Raw genomic sequence first — 24,180 nt, 5'->3', positions numbered from 1 at the left:
AAGAAAAAAAAAAAAAAACAAACAACAAAACACAAGAGCTTCCCATAGGCAAAAACAGTTTTGAGGAGAAGCAAGGTAAGGAACGGCACGGTGACAGGCTTCTAATACACACAGAAATCCAAACACTTTACCAAGATTTGTACAGTTCTTACCCCAGTGTGGGAGAGCAGCAAATTTTTCTGTATTTTAAAACCTAAGGAAGCGCAGTCCCCCTTTTTACAGCACAGAACACAAATGCTACACACAGGCCATGTATGATGAGGGCGTGGGGGTGAGGATGCAATGCTCAACGTGCATTTTCAACGGGGTTAAAACGCATTTCAACTGTTATCTCCGTATATAATTGTGTACAAGACCTAAACCAACAAAAAAATCAGTCAAATATTTTTCTTTGCAGGCAACAATGTTGCTGCCGCCCCCAGAGCTGCACAAAGCAGCCTCACTCATTTTGCTCTACGGTTTGTATCATGTAAGAGGTCAAAGAACAGAGAAGTTACTTGGGTTTTTGGAAGAGGTTTTACTGTGTTGTACGTAACTCTTGGCTACTTACGGAGCGGATCAGCCACGAGGACAGCTAAACTTGCATGGACAAGCATTACCATGGAGCTAGTGACATTAAAAGGAAAAGGATAAATGGGAGAAAGTGTTTCCAGGATTATTCTGACTACAGTAGCCCAGCGGGTTGGCCAGTAAGTATTGCGCATCCAACCACTGCCTTGGCAGCAAAAGGAACTCCATACCCAGCTAGCATGGGAAAGGGTTAAAAGTATCGAGAACAACATTCACATTTACTTCAAGTGTAATTTATTCTACAAAATACAAATATTGTTGAGACCCTGCTGAAAAAAATAAATCTATTTGGAGGTAAAACTGCGTAACAGCCTTCACCGAGTGTTCAGGAGATTAAAGTGTAACATCTTAAAATTCTCCCACCATGGAGAATGCAGGTAAATTAGCAGATTCCATCTGAATTACTTGCGGTACTTAGCCCTAAGGTTTATTTTTCTGCGTGTGTGAGCACACACGAGTGTGCTTTTAATATGTTTGGAAGCCAAAGCTGCCTCTGACAACTGGTTATTGTACAAGTGTTTTCACTCTTTTTAGTGTCTGTCTTGGGACTGAAAACAGTAAGTTACAGCAGTTGAGAATCCCAGACAATGCCCATCGGTAACCTTGTTAAAAATACATGAAAACCAAAAAAGAGAAATTCAGCAAAAAAAAAAGAAATAATAAAATTGGGCCAGGACTTCACCACGTTCAGTAATGACAGTCCACCAGAGAACACAAATGAAAGTACCTTTAGCTACAGCAATCCTTTTAGCGGCCCAGGAGAGGTTTTGTGTAGGGACTGACGGCTGGAGGGCATGAGTTTAAGGCAAGAGGCCTAGCAGACTACAAGTCTTTGTATCCAGTAACCACTACCTAGACGAGGATAAATTGATTTCTCACCACTTTTGCAAAAGTAGTATCATGAAGTTTGGCAAGAACAATACGGTACTTTAGCTCTTCAGAATTTGGGTGAGGCAAGAAACCCTGCATGAAGCAAACAGTCCATATAGATGTTCGCACGACAGATGCACCAGACCTCCACCGGTAGTTGGTCTTAAAGCTGTACCTATAGGCACAACGCGTGACGGGGAATCTACTGCAGTAGGCACTATGGCTGTACTGAGGAACAGCATCTGCCTCAAGTTCAGTCTGAATGAAGAAGCAAGATCAAGAACGCCCGGGTGGGAAGCCAAGGAATAGGAAAAGGAAGTTTGAATTTGTTTATGTTTACAGTAAGAGCTCCCGTAAATACAGGTAATAACCCACATCACCCGATTTCTGGAGCGCTGCTCTACTTGATCATTCCTCCCTGCTCCATAAGCACAGCAGAGGCAAGCTTGGCTCTGAAGGGGACCTAGCCAGGAATTTTCTATTTCAAAGAGGAAAAAAGTTTCCTGTTTCTTATCTAAGTCACCTTCTTCAAAACCAAACCAAACCCAGACGACTTCCTGAACACTGAGCTGCAGGCAATTCGTACAGCAAGTCATTTAGGTACGATTTTAGAAGATGCAATGAGTTAGAACTATACAGAGGACTGGGAAAAAAGTGTCCCATCCAAGTGTCACATCCAAGATGTGACAGTTTATATAAACACAAATTCAGAAGCGATGAGCTGATCTGCCAACACGCTCCACAAGGCTTTGTAAGGCCAAGGACACAGAGCTGCCCCGGCCGCAGAACACAGCACAAGCTAAGGATACTGCATCGGTTATAAATTCCATTTCCCTCACTTGCGTCGGTCTTTGATTCTCCTCCAATTTTACCTTCATTTTATATTTGCAGAACATTTTTAAAGACCTTTATAAATCTGTGCAAGATGACATACCCCATTATAATTATCCCACTAAACTTTAATTGAGTGCATGTCGTCACACGATGTAGAACCTAAAGCAGACCTGCTAGTGTAACATCTAGAGACGGCAAGGTAATCACTTGGGTACACACGCACCAAAGTATTTACATTAAAGTTGAGACTGGTGCACACTTAAGGGAATTTTTTGGTGCATTTAAGGAAATAACTTGTGGCTCTTGGCATACCGACCGTACTTCTATGTATAACTTTTCATTCACAGGGCAACTACAGTGTTTCTTCTATAAGTCTCTATATGTACAGAATTTTACAGCACCTCATGCACTCTCCAAAACAGATAGAAATTACAGATAAATATAGAATTTTTAGATTGAAATATCTGTATATTTAGAAAAATATACATTAGTAAACACAATAAACCAGGTAGAGAAGTGTACCAGTTCTAAAGTCTCACATGCAGGTACATTTCTGGATTAAGTCATGGTAGCTTAGTCATGAGCTAGCAGACGTGAGCATTTTTTGTTTTACCATCCACATACATACATATACACAGACAACTATTTGATAATTTACTTTTCTAAACTACTTACATATTTATCTTGTGATACATACCACATATCTTAAACATTTAGCAGCATCTTCACCTCGCTCAGACACACCTATTGTTATCATTAACAGTCAATGTAAAAAGTTTTCCTGTTAGTATCTGGAAAATGAATGTTTAGTACAGAATGAGAAACACAAAATCCTACTTATTTTAACTCCTCCAAACTACTTCCGACAGCTGTTATCGGAAATATTTTCACTCACTCAAAACTAGCCGCCCATAGTGTCTTTCTCCCCTAATTGCATAATGTACAGGTCTCTACCGAACATCTGATGGAGCACAGCCGGACAGGTAGAGACTATCAGTCACCCCTGTGTGTACACTGAAATGGCTCTGTCATTCTAAGAACCTCAAATAATGCTCTTTTTAAAAAAAAAAGTCATTCTCACTTTAGTCATCCTACCAGTTAGTGACAAGCTAAGCAGAATATCTGATGAAAACTGGATTTTGCTGAAAAACAAAACAAAACAAACCCCACCACCACAAAAACAAAACAACCCCTCTCCCCCATCATCAATACCTGCCACTCTGAACTCTCAATTTTCAAGGTTTAATAAACAGATGCAAGGACTGTGGTGTCTGGTTTTGTTTTGCGGGGTTTTTTTCCCTTAGAACCTGAATGCGGACATCCTATTAAAACCCGCAGACATGTTGATACAAATCTGCGTACCACCTAAGCAAGCCATCTTCTCTTACTGCGTCAGAACTGCACTTCTCACTCCCACCTACACTGACCCCAGCACACGGTCAGCCACGAGGCTCCACCCTGCAAACCGCTTCATTTAAAAACCCTCCCTGTGAACCTGCAGGGAAAGCTGAAGCTTTAGCAAACACACGGCGATTTGGAGATTGGTAACTAGGGGGGCTCTTTTGCCAGTATCCTCTCTGGGATGGAAACAGAAGGAGTAGAGAGGTTTTCCCGACTAAACCTTGGTGCCCAGTTTTCATGTGTTTCATTTGTTTAAGGAAATTTATAGGAAAAAAAAAAAGATGAAAATAAGTGATATGTGCAATATAAAGTACTACGGTGTGGAAACTGAAGAATCTTCTCATTCCAGTCATTAGGGAAGAGTGAGCGCAGCCCACTTTTGGCATCACAAATAGAGTATTTTCTAACTCTTAATGGAAAGGCATCGTATCTGTCCGGACAGCACATCTTACAGCACGTGTAGGTCTCCTATTACACAGTACACAAACACAGTTTAGTCACGTTCGGCATATAGCGCCAACAGCAAATCATTAAAATGGTCAAGCAACAGCTCCGCTATCATTGCTGCTACATACAACACTCCATCCTTTTCTCAGAGCCGCCTCTGAGCGATAGGATCACAGAACGTGGCTCCTGGGAAAGGAAAACGAAAGTCTCACGCTGGTGCCACATTTAAAAGCTCTGCTGAACTTAAAACAAAACCAGAGAAAACGCATCCTGAAAAGTATAACAATAAAACACAGTAGTGGTACAAATTTTCCGTGGAGAATTTCAGACTCCCTCTACAAGACTGAAATCTCAGTATTAAGAGCCACAAAGATTACCTGTGCTATACACAGTTTCGACTAATGTTTTCCACGTACACTGGGATCTCAAGCCCTCCCTGCCCCCTTCCCCCCACAACAACTAACTTTATAGGATTTTTAAAATCACCTGTAGCGTACAGGTTTGTCTGAGACTTACACTTTTCCCTATACTGCATCAACTCCATTTTTCTTTTCCTTGTGCACATGTAAGTCTTTAAGAGCCCCCAAAGCAATACTGTTTTACAGTGCCTAAGCCTCTCTTCCTTCAGAAATAGTTCTGAGGAAGCTGCCTTTTGATAGCATTCCATGTCACACCTTGGTGGTGAAAAAGAATTTGGAAGCCGGGTGCCGGTCACCAGATGGAAGAGGAATTAAACAAATAGATGACTTTGGTTTAGACACCTAACCTGGTAAGTGATGACGAATGTTCCTATGTACAACAGCTGACATTGTAATATCAAATATTGTCACAAAAAGAGCTAGTCTTAGCGACGAGCTATATTTTCCTTTTGTTCTCGTTAAGCAGAAATTTACATCAGCGTAAGTTTTGATCGATGAACTTCAACCTAATACAAATTATATCAATGAGCCTACTAAGGGGAGAATTGTCACTAAACAAAAGGAAATATGTCATAAAACAAAAACGTATAAACAACACTGCTTTTTAGCAGGAAGCTTCCAATTCATAAGCTATCTAACAAAAAATGCAATTAAAAACAATTAAGAACAAAAAGCACAGAAATTACATTACATCACACTCATAAGAATACAGCAGTTGATCACACACAAATATCCAAAAAGATAATATAGAACCCAGCTAGATTTCACAGGAAATTAAGCCACAGATCACTACACAAATATCAAACAATGTCCTAAGAAAAGAAAATGCCCGCCCCCATTTTTTTCTTTTTTTTTTTTCCTAAAGCAATGTGTTTTTGCAGGTGTGAATAAATACTCCTAAACATTAAGCGTCACTCTACAAGGCTCCGTGTTACCAGGTTCTCTCTCAGGCTACTTGACCGTTATTCAAATCGCACTGAATTACCTTGCGTACAAGGTAATTCTAACCTTGCACGTCAGTACTTCACCTGTACTGGGTGAACTGGTTGGCTCCCAAGAACAGCCTAATAAGCAGCTTGCAAGGGATTGCTTTACGTTGTTTCAAGAGGAACCTACACAGCAGTCGTCTAAATCAAGCGACGTCAAGAATTTGTGAAACATCAAGAATGCACCAACATTAAGCCGAAAGAAGCCGGAGCAATGGAGCTGGGTGTTGGCTGCTGCTTTTAAGATTGAAAATTCTGCTCCCATGAAATTATTATTTTTTTAAGGAAGAAAAAAACCCCAAAAGAAATTAGTGTTCCTTCCTAATAAGACTAATAAGACTTTTGACCAGTTAAACACTGACGTTAACAAGTTTTACAAAAATTGTTTCAAGTATCCTTTTTTTAATCACAGTGAAAATGTAAGACCAAGACGTAAATGTTGAAGTGAATGACTGAAAGTTTCTTAGATGAAAAAGGCAAAGGTACTAAATCAAAACATATAAAAATGCTTAAACGCATTTCCTTCATGTGATATGAATAGAAAGGTTATCTGTAAAAAGTTAGAAAAATTAAAATAAATTACATATTTAAGTACACTTTCCCTTCAACTTTTTTATAAAAATTCAGAACAGTGTACTGTTGAATATACACAGAGTAAAAATGCACAGGTGCCGTAGGTTATCGTTGGTATCTACACAACGTCACATTAGCATATTTGCTGCAGCTGATTTTATTTGTTACTTAAGCTCCTCTTGAGAAATCTCAATATACCCAGCTAATTGGGACCCACTGTGGCTCCAGCCGCAGTCTCTCGATGGCAGTCTGGAGCTTCTCGAAGGCTTTGTCCAGGTTGTCATTTACAATGGTCAGATCAAAGTAGTGGTTGTAGGCTCTCTGGATCCGAGCACTTTCATCCACGGTTTTTTTCAAATCGGTGTCCTGTTGAAGAGATGTTAAAGATTACTGAGAACAAAAGACTTGTCAAATCCTTACCAATATAGAAGCATCTCTTCGTCACGCACTGCAACTATTTAAAGCTATATACTGAATATATCTTAAAAATAATGAAAGTTTTTTTTTATTTCTTATGGTAAATCCACAAAAACCATAAGCTAAAATGCATTGAAAGGGCTGAAAATGTTACGTGCTGGGCCAATAATATTAAATATGGCCACCAAATGTTTGCAAATCTTGCAGTTTTCAAGAAAGTCAATAGAAGCACATGAACTTGGGTTGATCTGAACAACGGGCAGTTCATCATTTTGTACGTGCAACTGACGATCCCATCAGAATAAAATGAATTCTTTAGGAACGACTGAGTCAATCAGTTACGTAAATACATTGATGCCCTTTTTTATTTCCATGGAAAGCACCCAAAACCCCAAGAATTTAAATTAGTACGAAATGAAAGACAATGAAAGACACATTTCTAGCAGAACAAAGCTCTAGAATACCCTATTGCTTTCAGAGGCTACATTTCAGCCTTGCTCACCTGACATCAGCTCCCTATTTGTAAACTACCGCTGCATTATTTCAGTTCTGACATGAGCTGCAAAATATGCAGGAAATTTATGTTCCTACATTATGAAGCCTTCATGAAGTGCTGCCACTGAGCAGTTTTTTTATGTTTCGTTAATCCTACATTCTTAGAAAATGCCTCTCCACTTTTGCACAAAAGCAATTTTTTGTAACCGGTTATGAGATTTGTCCCCTTGACCATATTTATTTTAATATTTTCAAGTCCTGATACAGTTGTCAATACAAAAGCCAAAATGAAAAAGTAAGTCTGCGAACAGCCTTTCCTTCACAGTAAATGAAGGAGACACGCAAATGTAGCACCACAAGAGCCAGAACGTAATACTTTAAACTACATTGGCTTTTCATTTGTTCAGGAAGTACAGGAATATGAAACAGGAAATCACACTCTTTCTATGCATGTGTACAGATATGATTTAGAATCCATAAAGATAAAGAAATGCATATTTTAAAAACTAACTATCCTCTTTATTATTCATAAGGACAAGGAAAACAAAGGCAAGGAAGTCCCTTAGGGAACAGATTATTAGGAAATACAGGAATTTACTGTTATAGTTGTCTGGACAGTTTTAATCTTGCCTTCTTGTATATGCATCACAAAATTCAAGGTTCATTTGGGGCAGGGAGGAGGAAAAGCCAAGCACCCACAGAGATACCAGAATCTCTAATAGCCAGAATCCATGACTAGATTCTGGACCACATGACGTTCTCTCATGTGGTTAAGAGAATGGGATCTCACAGGTTTTGAAAAGAAAAGAAAAACAAAAAAGACTAAAAATCCCATATTCATTTAGTGGAAATTAACCCACCCCCATTTTATTGCTTTGAATGCCTTATCAGCATTATACAAGGTACTGCTACTATCTAAGCTGTAGCACTCTTGTGAGTTTCAGCAAACCAGGGCTTTTCTCAGATGGGGCAGTTGTGCTGCTGAACACAGAGGATGGGTGTCTTAACTGCTCCGTCTGGCTTTTTTTGCTTTGGTCCTGCAGCTGGGAAGGGTCATGCCCATACAGAAAATTTATAATTTGCTGCGCTGCAGGAAGCATGTCTCATTTCGCTCTGCTACACACTGTGTCTCAGAAAAGGAGAGAAGATCTAATGAATAAAATGTGCCACTTCGTTTTACATGACAAATCCAAGGAACGTAAGGGGCAGAGAAGCTATTCAACACTTCTTCTGGCAGCTCCCAGCCACTCTCACTGCAGCACATGCTTGTGGAAACAAGGCTTAATTGCGTTCTGTGGGGGTTTTTGTGTGTTGGGGTTTTTTTGTTTGTTTGGGTTTTGTCTTTTTTCACTCAGGCTGCAATATCTTTCCTAAGGATTAGAGATTCCATTTTTAAAGCACACCTATATAAGACAAACCTGAAGAAAACATTTTGAGGGGGAGAGATAGGGAAAGTGAAGGAAAGACATTTACATAAAAGAACAATTCCCACCATCAAATATCTATGCAAATAATCAAAGGTGACACTTCCCAAAGAACACATTAGAAGTAATTTTTGTAATCAACACTTCTCTGTAAGAGGTCTATTTTTAAGAAAGAAGCAATCTGCCTTATATATAGTATTTGATTAACTTCTACTAAGTAATCAGCAAAAGCATTGCCTAACTTTTCTTAGAGACATGAATTTCAGAACAAATTCCATCTAAAATGAAAGTAAAAAAAAAATACATCTAAGAACATCCTGTTCAAAGCAAACTAAACATGAAATAATCTGCTTACAGTGAGAAGTTTGGTTGTAATTCCAGCATCTACCACAGCCTTGTGCATAGCACGCAAAGTCTCCAACTCTGGCGCAGCAATAAACACTACATAGGGCATGAATTCTGAAGTCCTCAATATTTTCAGGGCCTAGGAGCAAAGAAAAAGAAAAAAAACACATAGTTTGAGAGTGACTCACCACGTGTCCCCATTACTCAAGGGGCACTGCAAAACTAGTCTGTTACAATGGGCAGAAACACATAAGCGAAGATTTTTATTTCTATTTTAGAAACTCCTATGCTGCCTTTTGAAATGCTCAACATCATTCTTTCCTTGGCTAAAAAGATTATTTACTCCTCTGCAAGACTCCTCTTCCATGCAGAATCTAAGTTGTTTTTAATTCCATCTTTCTAACTCATTCCAACTCAGTGCCACAAATGCAAGAACCCAGTTGATACTGTAATCTCGAAACCAGATAAGAAGCCTTCAAATGTAAAGGCAGATCTCTGCAACGTTACATTCCTACCTTGTAGTGTAACATTATAAATGATATACCTGTGGATTCACGTCCAAGATGCAGGTCCTTCCTGTCTGAACAACTTCAAGGATGGAATCAATTTTGGTGCCATAAAGATTTCCTTCATATTCTCCATGCTCTAAATATCTGCCAGCTTTGATATCCATCTCCATTTCAGCTCGTGACACAAATCTGTACGCTTGCCCATCCTTTTCATCATCCCTTGGCTTTCGTGAAGTAACTAAACAAAAAATTTAAAATATAAACTGAATGTTTTCTTTTTATATTTGGAATACAAATAGGACACCGGGCTGCCTATGAAGTTAGGGAGAGTATAATACACATTAATATACAACTATAATTGCTCCATATACAGATTAATCAATTGCTGTAGTGCAAGTTTCCAAACTGAACCCCTCCTGTTCCCTTTATTTTTATTCTTTCCTGTTGCTTACCCACCCATTTGCTTATTTCCTTTCTATTACTCCTTCACACCATATACAATGCTCTTTCATATCTTTTTTTTGATTATTCACTTAATAAAATAGTTATTTAAGTGACTTGGAAATCAAATGGAAATTTAACTCTCAAATGCCAAACGTACTTCCGAAAATGACTGAGCACACATCAAAATCTGCTCCAACCCATCTCCCAGACCTTAGCACACACTTTGCCCTGTTATTCGGGGTAGAATTACCTGAGCTAGCTCTAAAGAAAATCAGCTTAAATATCAGAAGCCCGGCCACCGTAGCACAATTTTAGTGGAGTGCAGCTAATGCTGCCTTCCAGGACAACTTACCCTTTTTAAAGCAAGGTAAATTCACCGCAGAGAGATTAAAGCAAATAATTAAGTAAAACATTAGCAGCTATTTTGGGTATTGGCTAGACTGTGCGGTACAGACATTATTTAAGCAAGAAAGTGAAAATAAATAAAATTTAATAACAAAAAAAATCAGCTTATTACCCACTTTGCTGTCCTATTGTCATATTATCTGCCCACTACTTGCATTTAATTAGATTTGAACTCTAGAATATCTTAAACGTAAGAGTGAATGGATCCCTTTGTTAATACTTGTATCACCACTTAGTGCCGTATCACCACTTGGTGCAACTTGGTAACACAACTGGAAAGCATTCTCCCCCTTCCAGTAATTCCTATCAACTTCAGCATTACAGAAAATGCACGTTCCAGGAGAAATGATCTTCTGAAGCCATTAGCAATAAGCGTTATTACTAGAACATCTAGTTTTAGCCAAGATTCTATAGAGAGATGAAAACTATAATTGTTAATACAATACAAATAAATCTTATCAGTTTGAAATAAATTCTGGAGAATGAGCTTTAACAGTTTACAGCAAGAAGATGAGTTCGGCTATCCATGCTGAAGAAAAAGAACACAGCACCATCTGATAGATTAGAGCTCAACACCAAGGACGTGCTTCTCCCCATAGCAAAATGGATCCGATTCAGCCATTTAAAAAACAAAAACAAAAAACCAACCCTCCCCCCACATATTCGTTTGTGAATAACCATGAGAATTTTCTTCTGATCAGAGAAACCGAGCCCAACTAAGATTACTGATTATCCTACTTAAAATCTATATCTAAAGTAGAGAGGATATTCTATATACAATAACTATGTACTGCATGCACATGAGTAGATTGTCAGATTGATAGGTTGGAAAAGTTAATTTTTATGCCTTTGAAGGGTGTTCAAGAGCTCCAAGCGAAAGCATTTTATCACTGCGTTGCATTACTTATATATATTTAAGCATCTATATAGCATTTTAGAGAAACCAGTAATTCTGAGGGCTTTTTAAAAAGGGAATAAAGAATTTTAGAAGTAATAAAAAGTTTCTTACTGTTTTGCCAATATAAAATAATGAGATTCACACAGGGGAGGATTTCTTTAAAAAGTAGCCCTGAGAAGTCAACCTTGTTATCAGTCACACATACCAATTCTTAGAGCCCTGGCTGGTTTTGGCGTTAGAGATTCAACAAATTACAGAAACCGGTTTTCTCATGTTGCACAATTTATCTTTAAGACCTGTCCCTCCTCCCCTATTATCAGATCTACTCCTTGCCCACTGAAAACAGAAAGGCACAGACTGGTTTTGAAACTGTGAAAAGCAGGTTGCAGGAGGAGAATAGTAAGTAGCTAGGGGAGATTTCTCTGGTCAGCAGTCATACTGGGGGGAGTTAAAAAAAATAAAGATCTTGTGAATGAGCAAAGTAACTATGTGGAAGGAAGGCAAGAAAACAAAACTTCAGTGAGGGAGGAGGTTTTTTCTGAACTTGACAGGGAGAAAAAGATCCTGGGCTTGAGGCTAGATGTATTAAAACATCAGACTATCACACAAATCGTGGAGATCACAAACACTTCAGTTTTACTGGAAGTTTGTTGCTTTTCCCTACATTTCTAATACTGAAGTAACAATTTATAATACCTAGGGTGCTTCTACAGATGGAAAACTAAACAGCAGACCTGAGAAACTCCACTGGCTATTCATTACAGAAGACTACAAGGAAACTTCTAGAATCCCCTCAGTAACTGATGCTGACTTTCACTGAAGAAACATAGCAGACTGAAACACTGCACATGCAAAAATAGCTCTTCTGCAGCATCAGTAACATTTAATTGCTAGTTGCAAATATTTTCACTGTCATCATATGTTAGTTCAGTTGTCTGAGAAGACGAAGAACCTTTTTCTTTTCCCACTCTATACAACTTTTATACTGTGACAAAATTACTCCTACCCTGAATCACTGGGATAAATATCAGGTATTTTCCAGATAATCAGAGACTCACAGCAGGATATTACAATAGGAATGGTGACAAAACTTACATGGCACTGTTGTTCCAAATCTGGTAGGATTCAGTACTATAAACCTGTTCTTCAAACTCCTTCGCCCCACTCCTTGGGCCCCAATTAAGACCAGTGTCTTCCTCTGAAAAGGAGGCATTTTTGCTACTTCCTCATAGATCTGGATTTCATGACGATCAAATTCTATATTGACAAATGTACAAAAAGAATAGTTAATACACAGTCAGTACTTTAAGAAAAAATATTTAAGCAGTCCTGCTATATATCAACACACCACATGTGAATATAAATAGTACTCAAAGGGCATCAAGTCTGATAAAAGCTTTCTTGCTTTAAATTGGTATGGGAATAAACCCTTTCATGGACAGCATAAGGTCAGATTATTACCTTTACTTCAAAGGAGAAAATTTGAGATTGAATCAGAATGAGAAAACTGTCATTAACAATTAGTGAGCTTTCACAGAATGGTTGAGGTTGGAAGGGACCTCTGCAAGTCACCTGGTCCAACCCTCCTGCTCAAGGAGGGCTAACTGGAGATGGTTGCCCAGGACCGTGTCCAGATGGCTGTGGAATATCTCCAAGAAGGAAGACTCGACAACCTCTCTGGGCAAACTGGGCCAGTGCTCAAGTCACCCTGATGGTGGAAAAAGTGTTTCTTGATGCTCAGAGCGAATCTCCTGTATTGTTGCTTGTTGCCTCTGCTCCCTTCACTGGGCTCCTCTGAAAAGTGCCTGGTTCTTTGCACCCTCCCTTCAGGTATTTATATCCGTTGATGAGAACCCCCCCAAAGCCTTCTCTTCTCCGGACTGAGCAGTCCCAGCTCTCTCCGCCTTTGCTCACAGGAGGGATGTTCCAGTCCCTTCATCATCTTCACGTGTCCATGTATCTCTTGCACTGTGGAGGAGCCCAGTACACTTCAGGTGTGGCCTCACCAGTGCTGAGTAGAGGGGAAGGATCACATCCTTCAGCCTGCTGGCAATAAAGCTTTCACTTTTTTTTTCTTCTCTTTTAACTCACAGTTCTTCTGACTTCCACCTACCAAAAGATGGACTCAGCACCACCATATCTCCACTGGCCACTATTGCTTTTAAACCATAAAAACCACCTGACCTATCAAATTTATAATCATATATTTTACTGCAAGTCTTTCAGCTCTGGAAACACTAGACTCTGCAAGTTTAGAAGCCTAGAGAACTTTGATTCATATGTAATATTAAGAGATACCTGCATTTCTTGTAGTGAGATACATCATTTTTTTCTTTTTTTTGCTGCTTATCGTTCCGCAGAAAGGCCCTAGAAATAAAAATTGAGACAAACTCATAATTTTTGTTAAATATATTTTTCCAAGGCTTATTTACATGAACATATTCAATTTAACCTTATTAAATCTACAAGGACTATTTAGAATTTTATATACTCTATGGCAGAAGATCACATCTATTTTCATACACATCAAATGGTATGGTAAGAATCAAACACAGAGAAAAAGTTAATTTTCCTAGAAAGCTTTGTAAAAAGCAGCAGAAAAATCCATCAAACATGTTTAATTTATTAACTTTCAGTGAATACTATAAAAATATAATTTAAAAGAAAGAGAGCTAATTCTTATGCCTTTCCCACCTCATATAGCTTTTCATCAGCAGGTGGCAAAACTGATTCAGGTATCTGCGAAGACTAAGCATAGACTTTAGCCTTTGTCCTTCAGTCAAAGCCAAAATATAATAATCAGTGTTTCGCAATATTTTGTGTATTCTCACACATTAGTTTTCTAGTATCTATGAGGGCAGGAAAAGCAAAACAAATGGAGGCAGAGAAGAATCTATGCCTGAAATTCATTAAATCTCACCTGAGTTGTCCCAGTCCCTCCTAACAAAGGCCTTTCTCTTCTCTTCCAAGAACTGGCTAGGAATAAGCCCCGCACTTCCTCCTTCTTTGACATGACTAGCCTGGGGGGGGTGGGTGCAGAAAATCACAGGTTACTTATCAGAAGCATTTTTCTCATCAAGGTGGTGTTGAGTGACTTTCACACTGCCAGAGTTTCTCAATGGTAAGTATTGATGCATTTTACTTTTTTTCTCAGTGGCATGATCTGCATAGCAATACTTGCAACACACTATATTGGTTTAACTCATTTCATTTTTGCCACCGATCGAGTGTTTAAGATTGATTTCTCCTGGACTCCCACAGGTTACAACTGGAGAATTTGAAAAGCAACACAGAAGACAGAATGCAAGCTAAATGTCAAACTACTCCAGAGTTTTGGAGTGTCTAACTCCTGAAACTAATTAACTCAGCAGTAATAAATTTTCTGTCTTCCCTCACACTTTTTAGTCTCTTTCTGTTATTACTGTCACTGACAAGCAACAGAATTCAGCAACGGTTGTTGATGTATATTCAAGTATTTTTGTTGCTTTTAAAGAAGTCATATATATATTGCCCTCAAGTAACAACTGGCTCACTATTCCTTGTTATCTAGCAAAAGGGTGAGCAATTTAAGGGTAGAAAGGGAAATTAATAGTGCTAAACTCTTTGCCTAGATTGCCACTGCCACTTGCAATTTTGAGTATCTGTCTCAGTTGAGAAACGTTTCTTACAGGACCACTTGTCCCACTTTCAAAGGCACTGGTAATGCTTAATTGCATGTATAAAGTCTTACAAAAAATAAAGATAGGGTAAGACTGGATTACATTTCTACTGAAGGACTGAATATGACCTTAAAGCAGGGTGAACTGTTCATACTTGAAATAGTGCCAAACACTTGGATTATGAACATGCATGTTACAGCTCACAGACATTGACCACCACTGTGGAAATAAAAAGATACAGCTTCTCCAAATACCTATTCTCACCCCTCTTCAAATCCACAGGGTTAACTCCCCTCTCTCTCCTCAACTCTGAGCGCTCAGGACAGGGTCCACTTCTTCCACAGCCACTGCCAGGGAAGGCTTACCACAATTCACAGTCAACCTAAGACTTTCTGCTAGGAATTGTCCACTTAAACTGATTTTAGAATGTCTAGGCTTATGATGTAAGAAGAAAGACAAATAAATAGCAGTAATAGCAAAATGAGTGTTACATATACAATTTATACCATTCAATTTTCTCTAGTATTTCAACCGTTAATATCTAGAAATTAACAGTGTAATATATTGCAGTGTAAATATTTTTTTTCACATCTACTGTTACATGGAAGTAGAACATAATTTAAAGAGTTTATTATTAAGGCAACTAGTGAAACTTTTCAGGTTTATATTTTATTTTTTTAATCTTTTTACCGACCTGCCACCAATTTGGATCTTCCCGGTTTACAATCTGAAGAATTTCTCCTTTAGAAAATTTCAGACCTGCTTCTTTGCATGGGATGAGGTTGTCATTATATGGATTGTAATCAAAATGACACTTCACAAAAACCTGAAATATGTAAAAATGTACAAAGCTTAAACATTATAAAATACGTTCTTACTAATTTATCTGTCAAACTGAAGTAATGTCTTTACCTACAGCATAAAAGGTTTGACACGATCGAAGTTGCATTTGGCGAGTAAAACACAATCTATGGGAAAAACTGGCATATACCAGCTGAGAGAATAGAATAATCAGCAGTGCAAACCTTGGCTCAAGGAGCTTCATGATAAAAATAAAAAAACAACTGTTCTATTTGGACAATGTATTACAAAACACTCATTTTTGCATTTTGGTATATACAACTCAATTTGTATTCTGACTTTAAATTACTTAAAAATATAAAAAAATCTCAGAATGAGAACACTGTATTCAAGGCTTGTGGAATCTTAAGAATTGATTTCACCATGAACTCAGTGTTTTGAAACAAACAGGATATGCGACTGCTTGGAACTCAATTTTGATGCAGGGGAAGAACCAGTAAGTTGCACCAGCAGACTGGAAACATCTTTGACTTTTTCTCTACCAGGCTGGGGAGCAAAGGAAGCAGCCCACCTGCCTCAAATAGAGCCCATTCCCTCAGCATGTCCTCAATGTAAGCATAGTCTATTATAGTCACGGGCATTGAGACCCACTACCTGAAGGACTGTCTTGTAAGATGTTTCAAATGTACTGATTTAGAGCAACAAGTTACTTCTGCAGTGGAGAAACCAACTGCCTGCAGCAACAACAAAAGGATAAGCAATAGCCACCATGCAAGTTCCTCCTTAAGTCAGCGAGTTCAAGCTCATCTGTCGAATTCAATGTGTTTCTGAATTCTATGAAACAGATTACTTGGACACTGATCATGGTACCAACACATGCAGTTCACTGCAGTTTACTGTGATTGTGACTAGGTCATCAGAGGTCCCAGGATGTCAAACAAACTGGCTTTATATGTAGTAAACAAATGCTTATCAATCTTAGATACTAATTAGAATTTTTTAAGCAGGCATACTAGGCACGGTATTAATCTTCTGAATAAACCCATTTCCAAAATGTAGTTAAAGGTGAACACAGGTATCTACATTTTATCCATCCTGCTAGCATTAAATACACAAAATAATCAAAACATGTCTAATCCAAAATCTTAAAATAATCTTATGCAATAAAGTACCAAGCAGAAGCACTTTTGATAGAATTGTTAGAAACGTGCTACTGACCTGTTGAGGAATAACAGTATCTCTGTAGCTGGGGAGAATCTTCAGAGTGACACTGCCACTAATATTTTTCAGCAGTTCCTGCAATTCCTTTGGATTGTTTCCAACCTCATGGCCATTCACCTCTTTAATAATGTCACCTACGTGCAGAAGACCTTGTCGATCTATCATTCCGCCATGAAGAATTCGTGCTATTACCAGATCATTGTTCTCAACTCTAAACGTAACACCCTGAAAGAGGTACGTGACACCCAGTTTACCATTGTTTGAATTTCAATTTCATTTTACCATTATCTCAGGCAAAGATATACAGCTCTGGGATATTCTATCCACCCCAATGAAAACAGACAGTAATAGTTACTACAGCGTAAGAGTCCTTAATTCACAGATAATCACCAGGTGACACAAAAGTACTTTCAGACAAAGTTTTCATGCGAGTGAACAATGACTGTATTGTTCTCGACTGCATGCAATACTGTCATTTTCTATCAGGACCAAACAGATGTTGTGTTAGTCAGTTATGCTAGCAAGTCATTCAGCCTAATGACTGCTTATTCACTATCCCATAATTTTTTTAAAGAGAACAGGATGGACAATATACAAGTATCTTCTTATTTCAACCTCTCCATACTGATCCTATCACCCACTAAATGACACAACATTACGGAAATAATTAAAACATAGAAATCAGGCACGCGCAAATGTTTTCACTTGCACTTTTAAATTAAAGACTTACTCATCTTCAATTACTTACCAGTGGTTCTCCTGCTCTTTTGTGAATTCCAAGGATACGAATAGCATCTACTGGAACAATCTGGTTGTTCACTGAAGAATTATTGACTTCTGGGCTAGAAGGAGGAGAATCGTAACATTTTGAAGCCACAATATCATGTGCTTCCAAGAGTGACTGCAAAGGAACAGAAAAAGCCTTTTTTAAAATGATGAAATAACAATTTGCAAAAGGATTTAGTGCTGAATAACCACTGAATCTGCCCTTTTGGGATCAGATCATAAAACTCTTAACTTCACATAGAATGGAGCAAAAACTGACATTCAAGTACTCACATGGACTGATAAGCCTACTGTCCTGGCAAATACGCTCTCTTTTGTAAATACAAATACTTCTCACAGAAGTATAGGAAAAACGTAATGAATGCGTAAGGAATGTGTGATCATGCAGGGAAGAAGATGGAAAAAAGAGTACCTAATATTGCCTTTCACCTACTGAGACAGTATCTGAGCAAATGATTAAAGTAAACAAACAACCCACTGCAAAAAATATGAAGATAACTCATTATTAGATACTTGTGTTTAATGTAACAAAATTTTCCTCCACGGTAATTTGGATAATTACAGGTATGCAAGGATTTCCAGCAATCTGCAAAATGAGTGCTTTCTGCTTGCATAAAGCCAAGGCAGAATTCTATGACCAAATGAATCTAAGTTGACAGAATTAACTTTCTGGAAGACAAGAGCTCGGACCTTACAGTTAATGGTGTTTTCACCAGTCCACATACATAAATACAAAGCAAAAGGAGGAGATCCAAATAAGTATAAACATCTTTGCAAGGCAATGAAATTTAGACTTGATTTTCTCATAAAAATACTTTAAGATTTAAAGAAAAGATTTATAAGACAATACATACAGGTAAAACAAGATCAAACTTGTGAAGTTCTAGACAGTGGAGACTTTCTGTCTTAAAGAGGAAAAGTGGCATCCTATAGCCACCATATGCGGTAGTTCAAGACAAAGGATCCTATAGCACAGAGAGTCTCACTGACAGATACAGAAAGAGGAAAAGAAGCAAATAGAGGAGATGCCTTCTAGGCCTCAAACAACATAGCTTTGTTTCAAACAGTGACCTGATGAGATACGGTCTTAAGTCAGATCACTGACTGGTGTCAAATAAGTAGCTAAAAAGAGAAGACACCATAGGGACCATCACTGATAGCGACATGCACATGCCAGAGGAAGACAGTAAACTACTAGAAAGCAGAGCAAGTGAACTGAAAACATTTAAACAAATCTGAAAAATTTGCAATGCAGTCTGCTCCATCCTTCTGTAAGCCACCTCTGACCTAAAAGTTATGCAACCTTATTAGTTTAGTGCTAAGCTCAACACGCAAGCCCTCAAAGTGTCACAAACCTGAACAGTCATTTTAATCTGCCCATTACACAATGGCCCTGCTGAGACTTCAAATTGAGGTTAGAAGGAGGTACTAATTCACCGATGCTGCCCCTGCCATTAAGACTGTAAAGACAGCTGCTTATTGTGGCTGCTCTGATACTGTGGACATAAACCAAATCAAATTAAATAGGAAAACCAATCATTTATTAAAATCAAGCAGCTGTCAGATGGTTGCAATTTCTAATTCTTCATTATCCAAGACACATCCAATTCAGAAACCAGGAGAACAGATCTCTCTCTCTGCCAATGTTTGCAAGCAACATCTTTGGATCTTTCTACATTTCCAAAATGAAAACAACTAGCATCAATTACACATTTTAACTCATTACCACTGACAAAACCAAGCAGATACACCAGCATGATACTTCCAGTTTTCTCTTTTGGTCACATGCTAGAACAAATTGTTCCCAAACTTTCTGGCCACAAACCACTAGATTTCTCATGGAGCCTTACACATAACCATGCTTGTAGAGCTCCCTGCCCTTAATAGTCATGTAATTTATGAATTATAATCTGATCCACAGTCAAAAAAAGACTACTAATCTAAGAGTATGTGTCATCCTTTTCATATTAACACGCTCTGTAAGATTCTTCATTTCTTAAATCTGATCTCATTCCGCATTCTGACTATTTATTCACTCAGTTTTATGGATAAGCATGAATTCTTTCAACTACTACTTAACCATCACAAAATCTTCTACTGGCTATTTACATAACGGCTGAGTCACAGAAGGATTATCAAGGACTATCAACATTTCTGCCCACAATTATAAAAGGTTTCTTTAAGAAAAGTAGTTATTGGTTTCCTAAAAGAAGCCATAGTTAATTTACTACCTTCCCATATCGAACTCTCGGTTCTGAAACTCAGGAATCTATACCAGTTTTACAAGACTGTTTCCAGCCAGCCAGGTCACAGTATATATGGTCCTGAAGAACCCTTAGACAAAGCCACCTGGCAACAGAGGCCATGTGTCTGTATCCACTGCCAGACTACTCTCCAACATTTTATGTCGCTCAGTTACTTTCTTATTTCAGTAATACGGTTGAGTGATCTGAGAAATACATTTGCATGAACTTTACTTGTTTATGGTTTCAGAAAACGTAGTATCTTGTGCTCCTGCAACTCCAGAGCTCCTCTCCAATCTCTCCTTTCCCATACTGGTGCTAGAACACTTATAAAACCACTGCCAAAGTCTGCAAAACAACATGGACTGAATAATCAACAACCATAAAATGGTTCAAAGTTTCCTCCATAAAGCATGTAAACAGGATCAGCTGACTATCCAGGACTGGGTAACTGTAGAGAGGATATCATGGAAAAAACAACAAGGTTTCTGGAATAAGCCATTTAGAAGAACTCTCTGCATATCACAAGAGATATCCCACACAATGGACATACGGTCCTGTGGCAGACAGTACGGCCCCTTTGTGCAAAATACTGTCATAAAGTAATCCATAAATTTAGAATATATTGACTTCTTTACAGTAGTTTTCTGTGGCTATTCTTATTTGACAGTAATTGAAAATGCAGTAAACAAAGAAACATGAAACATCCAAGGCCCGCTACAGTGCTGAAGCCAAGTTGAAAGTCAAAGTTTGTTTTTCCAAAAAAAAATTCTCAGCACAATCTGTATATGTTATTAAGCATTGCCTGCCCTATATGGTAACTTTCTCCAACTGTGATCCAATGGAACAATTAAACTACCACTTGGGGGCAGGAGTTGGGGGGAATACCTAAGAGCAGAACAATCTATGGTCTTGAATTCAGGACTCATTTCCTAACATTTCAGGCCTCAAAAGTACTTAAAATATTTCTGTTCCTTTTTTATGCACTAAATATGTGCTAGTCTTCTCTGATAACACCGTCTAAATATTAGAGCTTAATAAATGGAATACAGGCCCCTAATGTACATGTGAAAAGAATACATTTTTAAAGGCCGTTCTGGAAAAGGCAGGAAATCATTTAAGATCTTAGAGAAATCAGAGGGGCTATTAAGGAGGCATGAACATGTGGGAAAAATAACCCTATAAATTAAGATCCATCTAGGAGAGAACTTAAGATCACTTTCTAAATGAAACATTTTAAAGGTATGATTAGCCGTTATAAAGCTAACTATTAGAAGAAAATATTGGCTGCTTTTCAGATTAAGTATTTTATTGCCAGCAGAATGTAATATTTGGGATGAATGGCTTGCATAATTCTTGGAAAGGTGAAAGTAACAAGTTCTTCCATAAGCAGCACAAGTGATTCTTCTGCATGTTTAACCCCTCCAACTGTGTGATACTTTCAACTCCTCCCTCTTCCCTGAAGGCAACGTCTCTTCCCATTCCTCTCTTCTGCTCTCCAGTTACTGTCTGGTAAGACTTCCTATAGCCTTTTCTATGCACTATATGTGCCAGATGGCTCTTTGATACCAACTGGCCTGATGGCTAGCCAGTACTGTGAAACTCAGAAGAACTTAGTATCTTCCACACGTTGACCCCTTAAAAGTTCTGTTAAAACTAAAAAGGGTAAAAAGTAGAAGGGAAGAAAAATATAGGAATGAACGGAGAAATGAGAAAAAGGAGGGAACAGACAGTCAAATGTAATGTATAACCATACATGCACCTGTAGTCCAGAAGCCAGTCCCTCCCCACTGTTCTTCTATAAAAATGTGCAAAAGAAATTAAGTTCTCTAATTCAGTATTTTTGGCACTAAATGATAAATTCAAATAAGCTATAGCACTGATGACTTGTATACCACATTTGATACTTGTACTCCGAGGCAGGTTACAAGTGTAAGATGATGCCGTGATAAAGCGGCACCATTCATTTGTAAAACACAGAATCTGCCTCTAAAACAGTTACATAATAGTGTCCATGAAACTTTAAAAGCGTCAAGTCAAAGTGGCTTGTTTACATGTTTACTGAACTGGAGAAAGATGCAAATTACATTTTCTATAATTACAAATGACATTGTATTTTTCCTTCCTTCCTTCCTTCCTTCCTTCCTTCCTTCCTGGTCCCTTCTTGCAGAGTTTGGAACATGCCTCCTCACACCAAATGAGGCAGAAAGATAGCACTTGTCTCCCGTGTATTTAGCTAATTTTCTGTTTCCTTTTCAGAGAGAGAGAGAGCCTCCTCAAGTGTTAGAAAGAATATTGTATGCATATTTTGGCATGCAAATTTTCCTAGCAGCTCTTCTAGAGAGGTCATAACTACAATATCAGTTAAATAAAAACACTTAATCAAAACTATACTACTCTGGCCTCAGTTGTCTTTGTTGCCTGCCTCCAGCTGGAGAATGGAAGCACAAAATTAAGGGCCAAAACCTACAAATTTTAGGCTTCCAAACTGAATCACATCAGATCTACTTTGAAAAAGTAAGTAGCTAGCTGCTTTTTGCCTGTATGCAGCAGCCAAAACTGGTCATTGTTTCTGCAAATGAGACTCACAACAGGCACTTAAAAATAAAATAAAAAAAAAACCCCAACAACTTAAAGCTGTTTCAGATTTTTTTTTCTCTTCCTTTCACACCTAATTCTTTCTGTACCATCCAGGTTTTGCAGCAAATGAAGTAGGGAGCTCTAGAAATGGCTTACTTCTCTTAAATACCCATGACTCACTCAACAGTATAGTGAAAGCAGCAGCACACAATCTTGTTCATAGCATGCAATAATCATCACATGAATTTTTAAAATGGGTTCCAAGGAAGAGTCAACAAACTGCAAACCAGTAAGTCTGATGTTGATACTAAACAAGTTAGAAGAGTTTCCATAAAAACCAGAATGATTAGCCAAAACAGATCACGGGAAAACATCAACACACTTTATTAAAGGGAAGTCATGAAAGAGTAACCAAGCATGGCAGCAAGGCAGTTACAGTTGATAATATAGATCAATTTCCAAAAGGCCTTTATCAAAGTCTTTTAAAGAAACAAAGCTACTATAGGATAAGCAGTAAGGTTCTCAAGTAGATGAAAATATTGGTTAAAAGACAGAAAAAATAGGGCCAGGAATATAGCATTATTAGTTTTCACAATTCATGTCACCAAGTGCAGACTGGTCAGTATCAGGTACCGATAGAGACCACCCAGAAATGCTAAGGATGAAGCCTTCAGGGAATTGTTATGGAAACTCCAGACATATAGGAAGTAAATGTTTGTCCAAGATTTATAACAGAAACTCCAATGGATTTTAATACAATGAGTTAAGATATTCCTGAGGTGATATCAAAGAATAAAATCATGCTCATTCTTAACCCCACTTGGCTTCTGCTTTACCTTTCATTTGGAGTAAAATCCTACATATTAAAGTTTGCTGCTGTTCAGGATTTATTTCATTATTATTATTAGATCCATATGCAGACACTGATCCAGTTAAGTTGGTAATATACAGTAAAAAGATGGCACCTGAAAATGAGGCTCCTTGAGTATTCCAACCAATTCTGCAATATTCTCATCTTTATTTACTAAGGGACTGATGTCTTCAAGAATTTCATTCACCAACTCCAGGTTGTTGTCACTGACAGCCTCAAGTTTAGAATCTTCCAGTCGCTCATGAGCCTGTAAGTTTAAATATATGAGACTATACTGTAAATAAGTTTCAATTAGTTCCAATTTATAAACCTTTAAAATAATTTCTTGGTGCAACCTTTAGCAGGAGAGCCAGAAAAATGACATATAGTACAATCTGTATATTTTATCTTTGTAACTGATGAAGGATTTTGCTTAACTACATGACCCAGCAAACTTTATAAGCAGCACCTTTCAGAGATGGTTGTATGTCCTTATTTCCTATAACCTCTATGCTGTATACACCAAATAGTCCTCTCTCAATGATATAGTGCCTCAGACCTTTTCTGCTTCAGAACCCAGTACAAGTGCACCTTCTAGAAGGACAAAAAAGGAACTATGGGATCTGCTCAAAAAAAAAATAAAATCTGCAAGAGAAGCATTTACCCCAGGCTCCTCCCATTCAAACACCTTCAAAACAGCAATTTCTAAAGGAAAGTCTGCATAAGTGACGGAAATGTTAAAGAAAAGTCTGCAGAAAAAGTGGCTAACAGTATCCTGAGCTGCATTAAGAAGAGCATTGCCAGAAGGTCGAGCTCTACTTGGCACTGCTGAGGCCACACCTGGAGTACTGTGTACAATTTTGGACATACTGGAGAGAGTCCAGTGAAGTGCCACGAAGATCATGAAGGGACTGGAGCACCTCACATTTGAGGAAAGGCTGAGTTGGGACTGCTCAGCCTCAAGAAGAGAAGGCTCAGGGTGGGATCTCATCAGTGGGTATAA

General features: G+C 38.2%; 1 protein-coding gene across 3 annotated transcripts in view; it reads right to left on the bottom strand.

Moving 5' to 3' along the window:
* Nucleotides 1-5,399: 5,399 nt before the first annotated feature.
* The window catches only part of PALS2 (protein associated with LIN7 2, MAGUK p55 family member), a 55,646-nt gene continuing 36,865 nt past the window's right edge, over nucleotides 5,400-24,180 (bottom strand). For all 3 annotated transcript variants that reach the window (XM_074574864.1, XM_074574865.1, XM_074574866.1), the window contains 10 exons: nucleotides 23,293-23,445; nucleotides 17,467-17,619; nucleotides 16,716-16,943; nucleotides 15,391-15,522; nucleotides 13,958-14,057; nucleotides 13,336-13,404; nucleotides 12,133-12,294; nucleotides 9,326-9,528; nucleotides 8,792-8,920; nucleotides 5,400-6,466 (listed from right to left, as the gene is read on the bottom strand). In XM_074574864.1, the coding sequence (XP_074430965.1) occupies nucleotides 6,290-6,466; nucleotides 8,792-8,920; nucleotides 9,326-9,528; nucleotides 12,133-12,294; nucleotides 13,336-13,404; nucleotides 13,958-14,057; nucleotides 15,391-15,522; nucleotides 16,716-16,943; nucleotides 17,467-17,619; nucleotides 23,293-23,445 (1,506 nt within the window). In that variant the 3' untranslated portion in view covers nucleotides 5,400-6,289. The remainder of the gene's footprint in view (nucleotides 6,467-8,791; nucleotides 8,921-9,325; nucleotides 9,529-12,132; nucleotides 12,295-13,335; nucleotides 13,405-13,957; nucleotides 14,058-15,390; nucleotides 15,523-16,715; nucleotides 16,944-17,466; nucleotides 17,620-23,292; nucleotides 23,446-24,180) is intronic.

The sequence above is a fragment of the Larus michahellis genome, chromosome 2 (genome assembly GCF_964199755.1).
Source record: "Larus michahellis chromosome 2, bLarMic1.1, whole genome shotgun sequence".
NCBI classification, from domain to species: domain Eukaryota; kingdom Metazoa; phylum Chordata; class Aves; order Charadriiformes; family Laridae; genus Larus; species Larus michahellis.
Note: the sequence above shows the minus strand (reverse complement) of the source record. Positions and strands in the feature narration are given on the sequence as shown.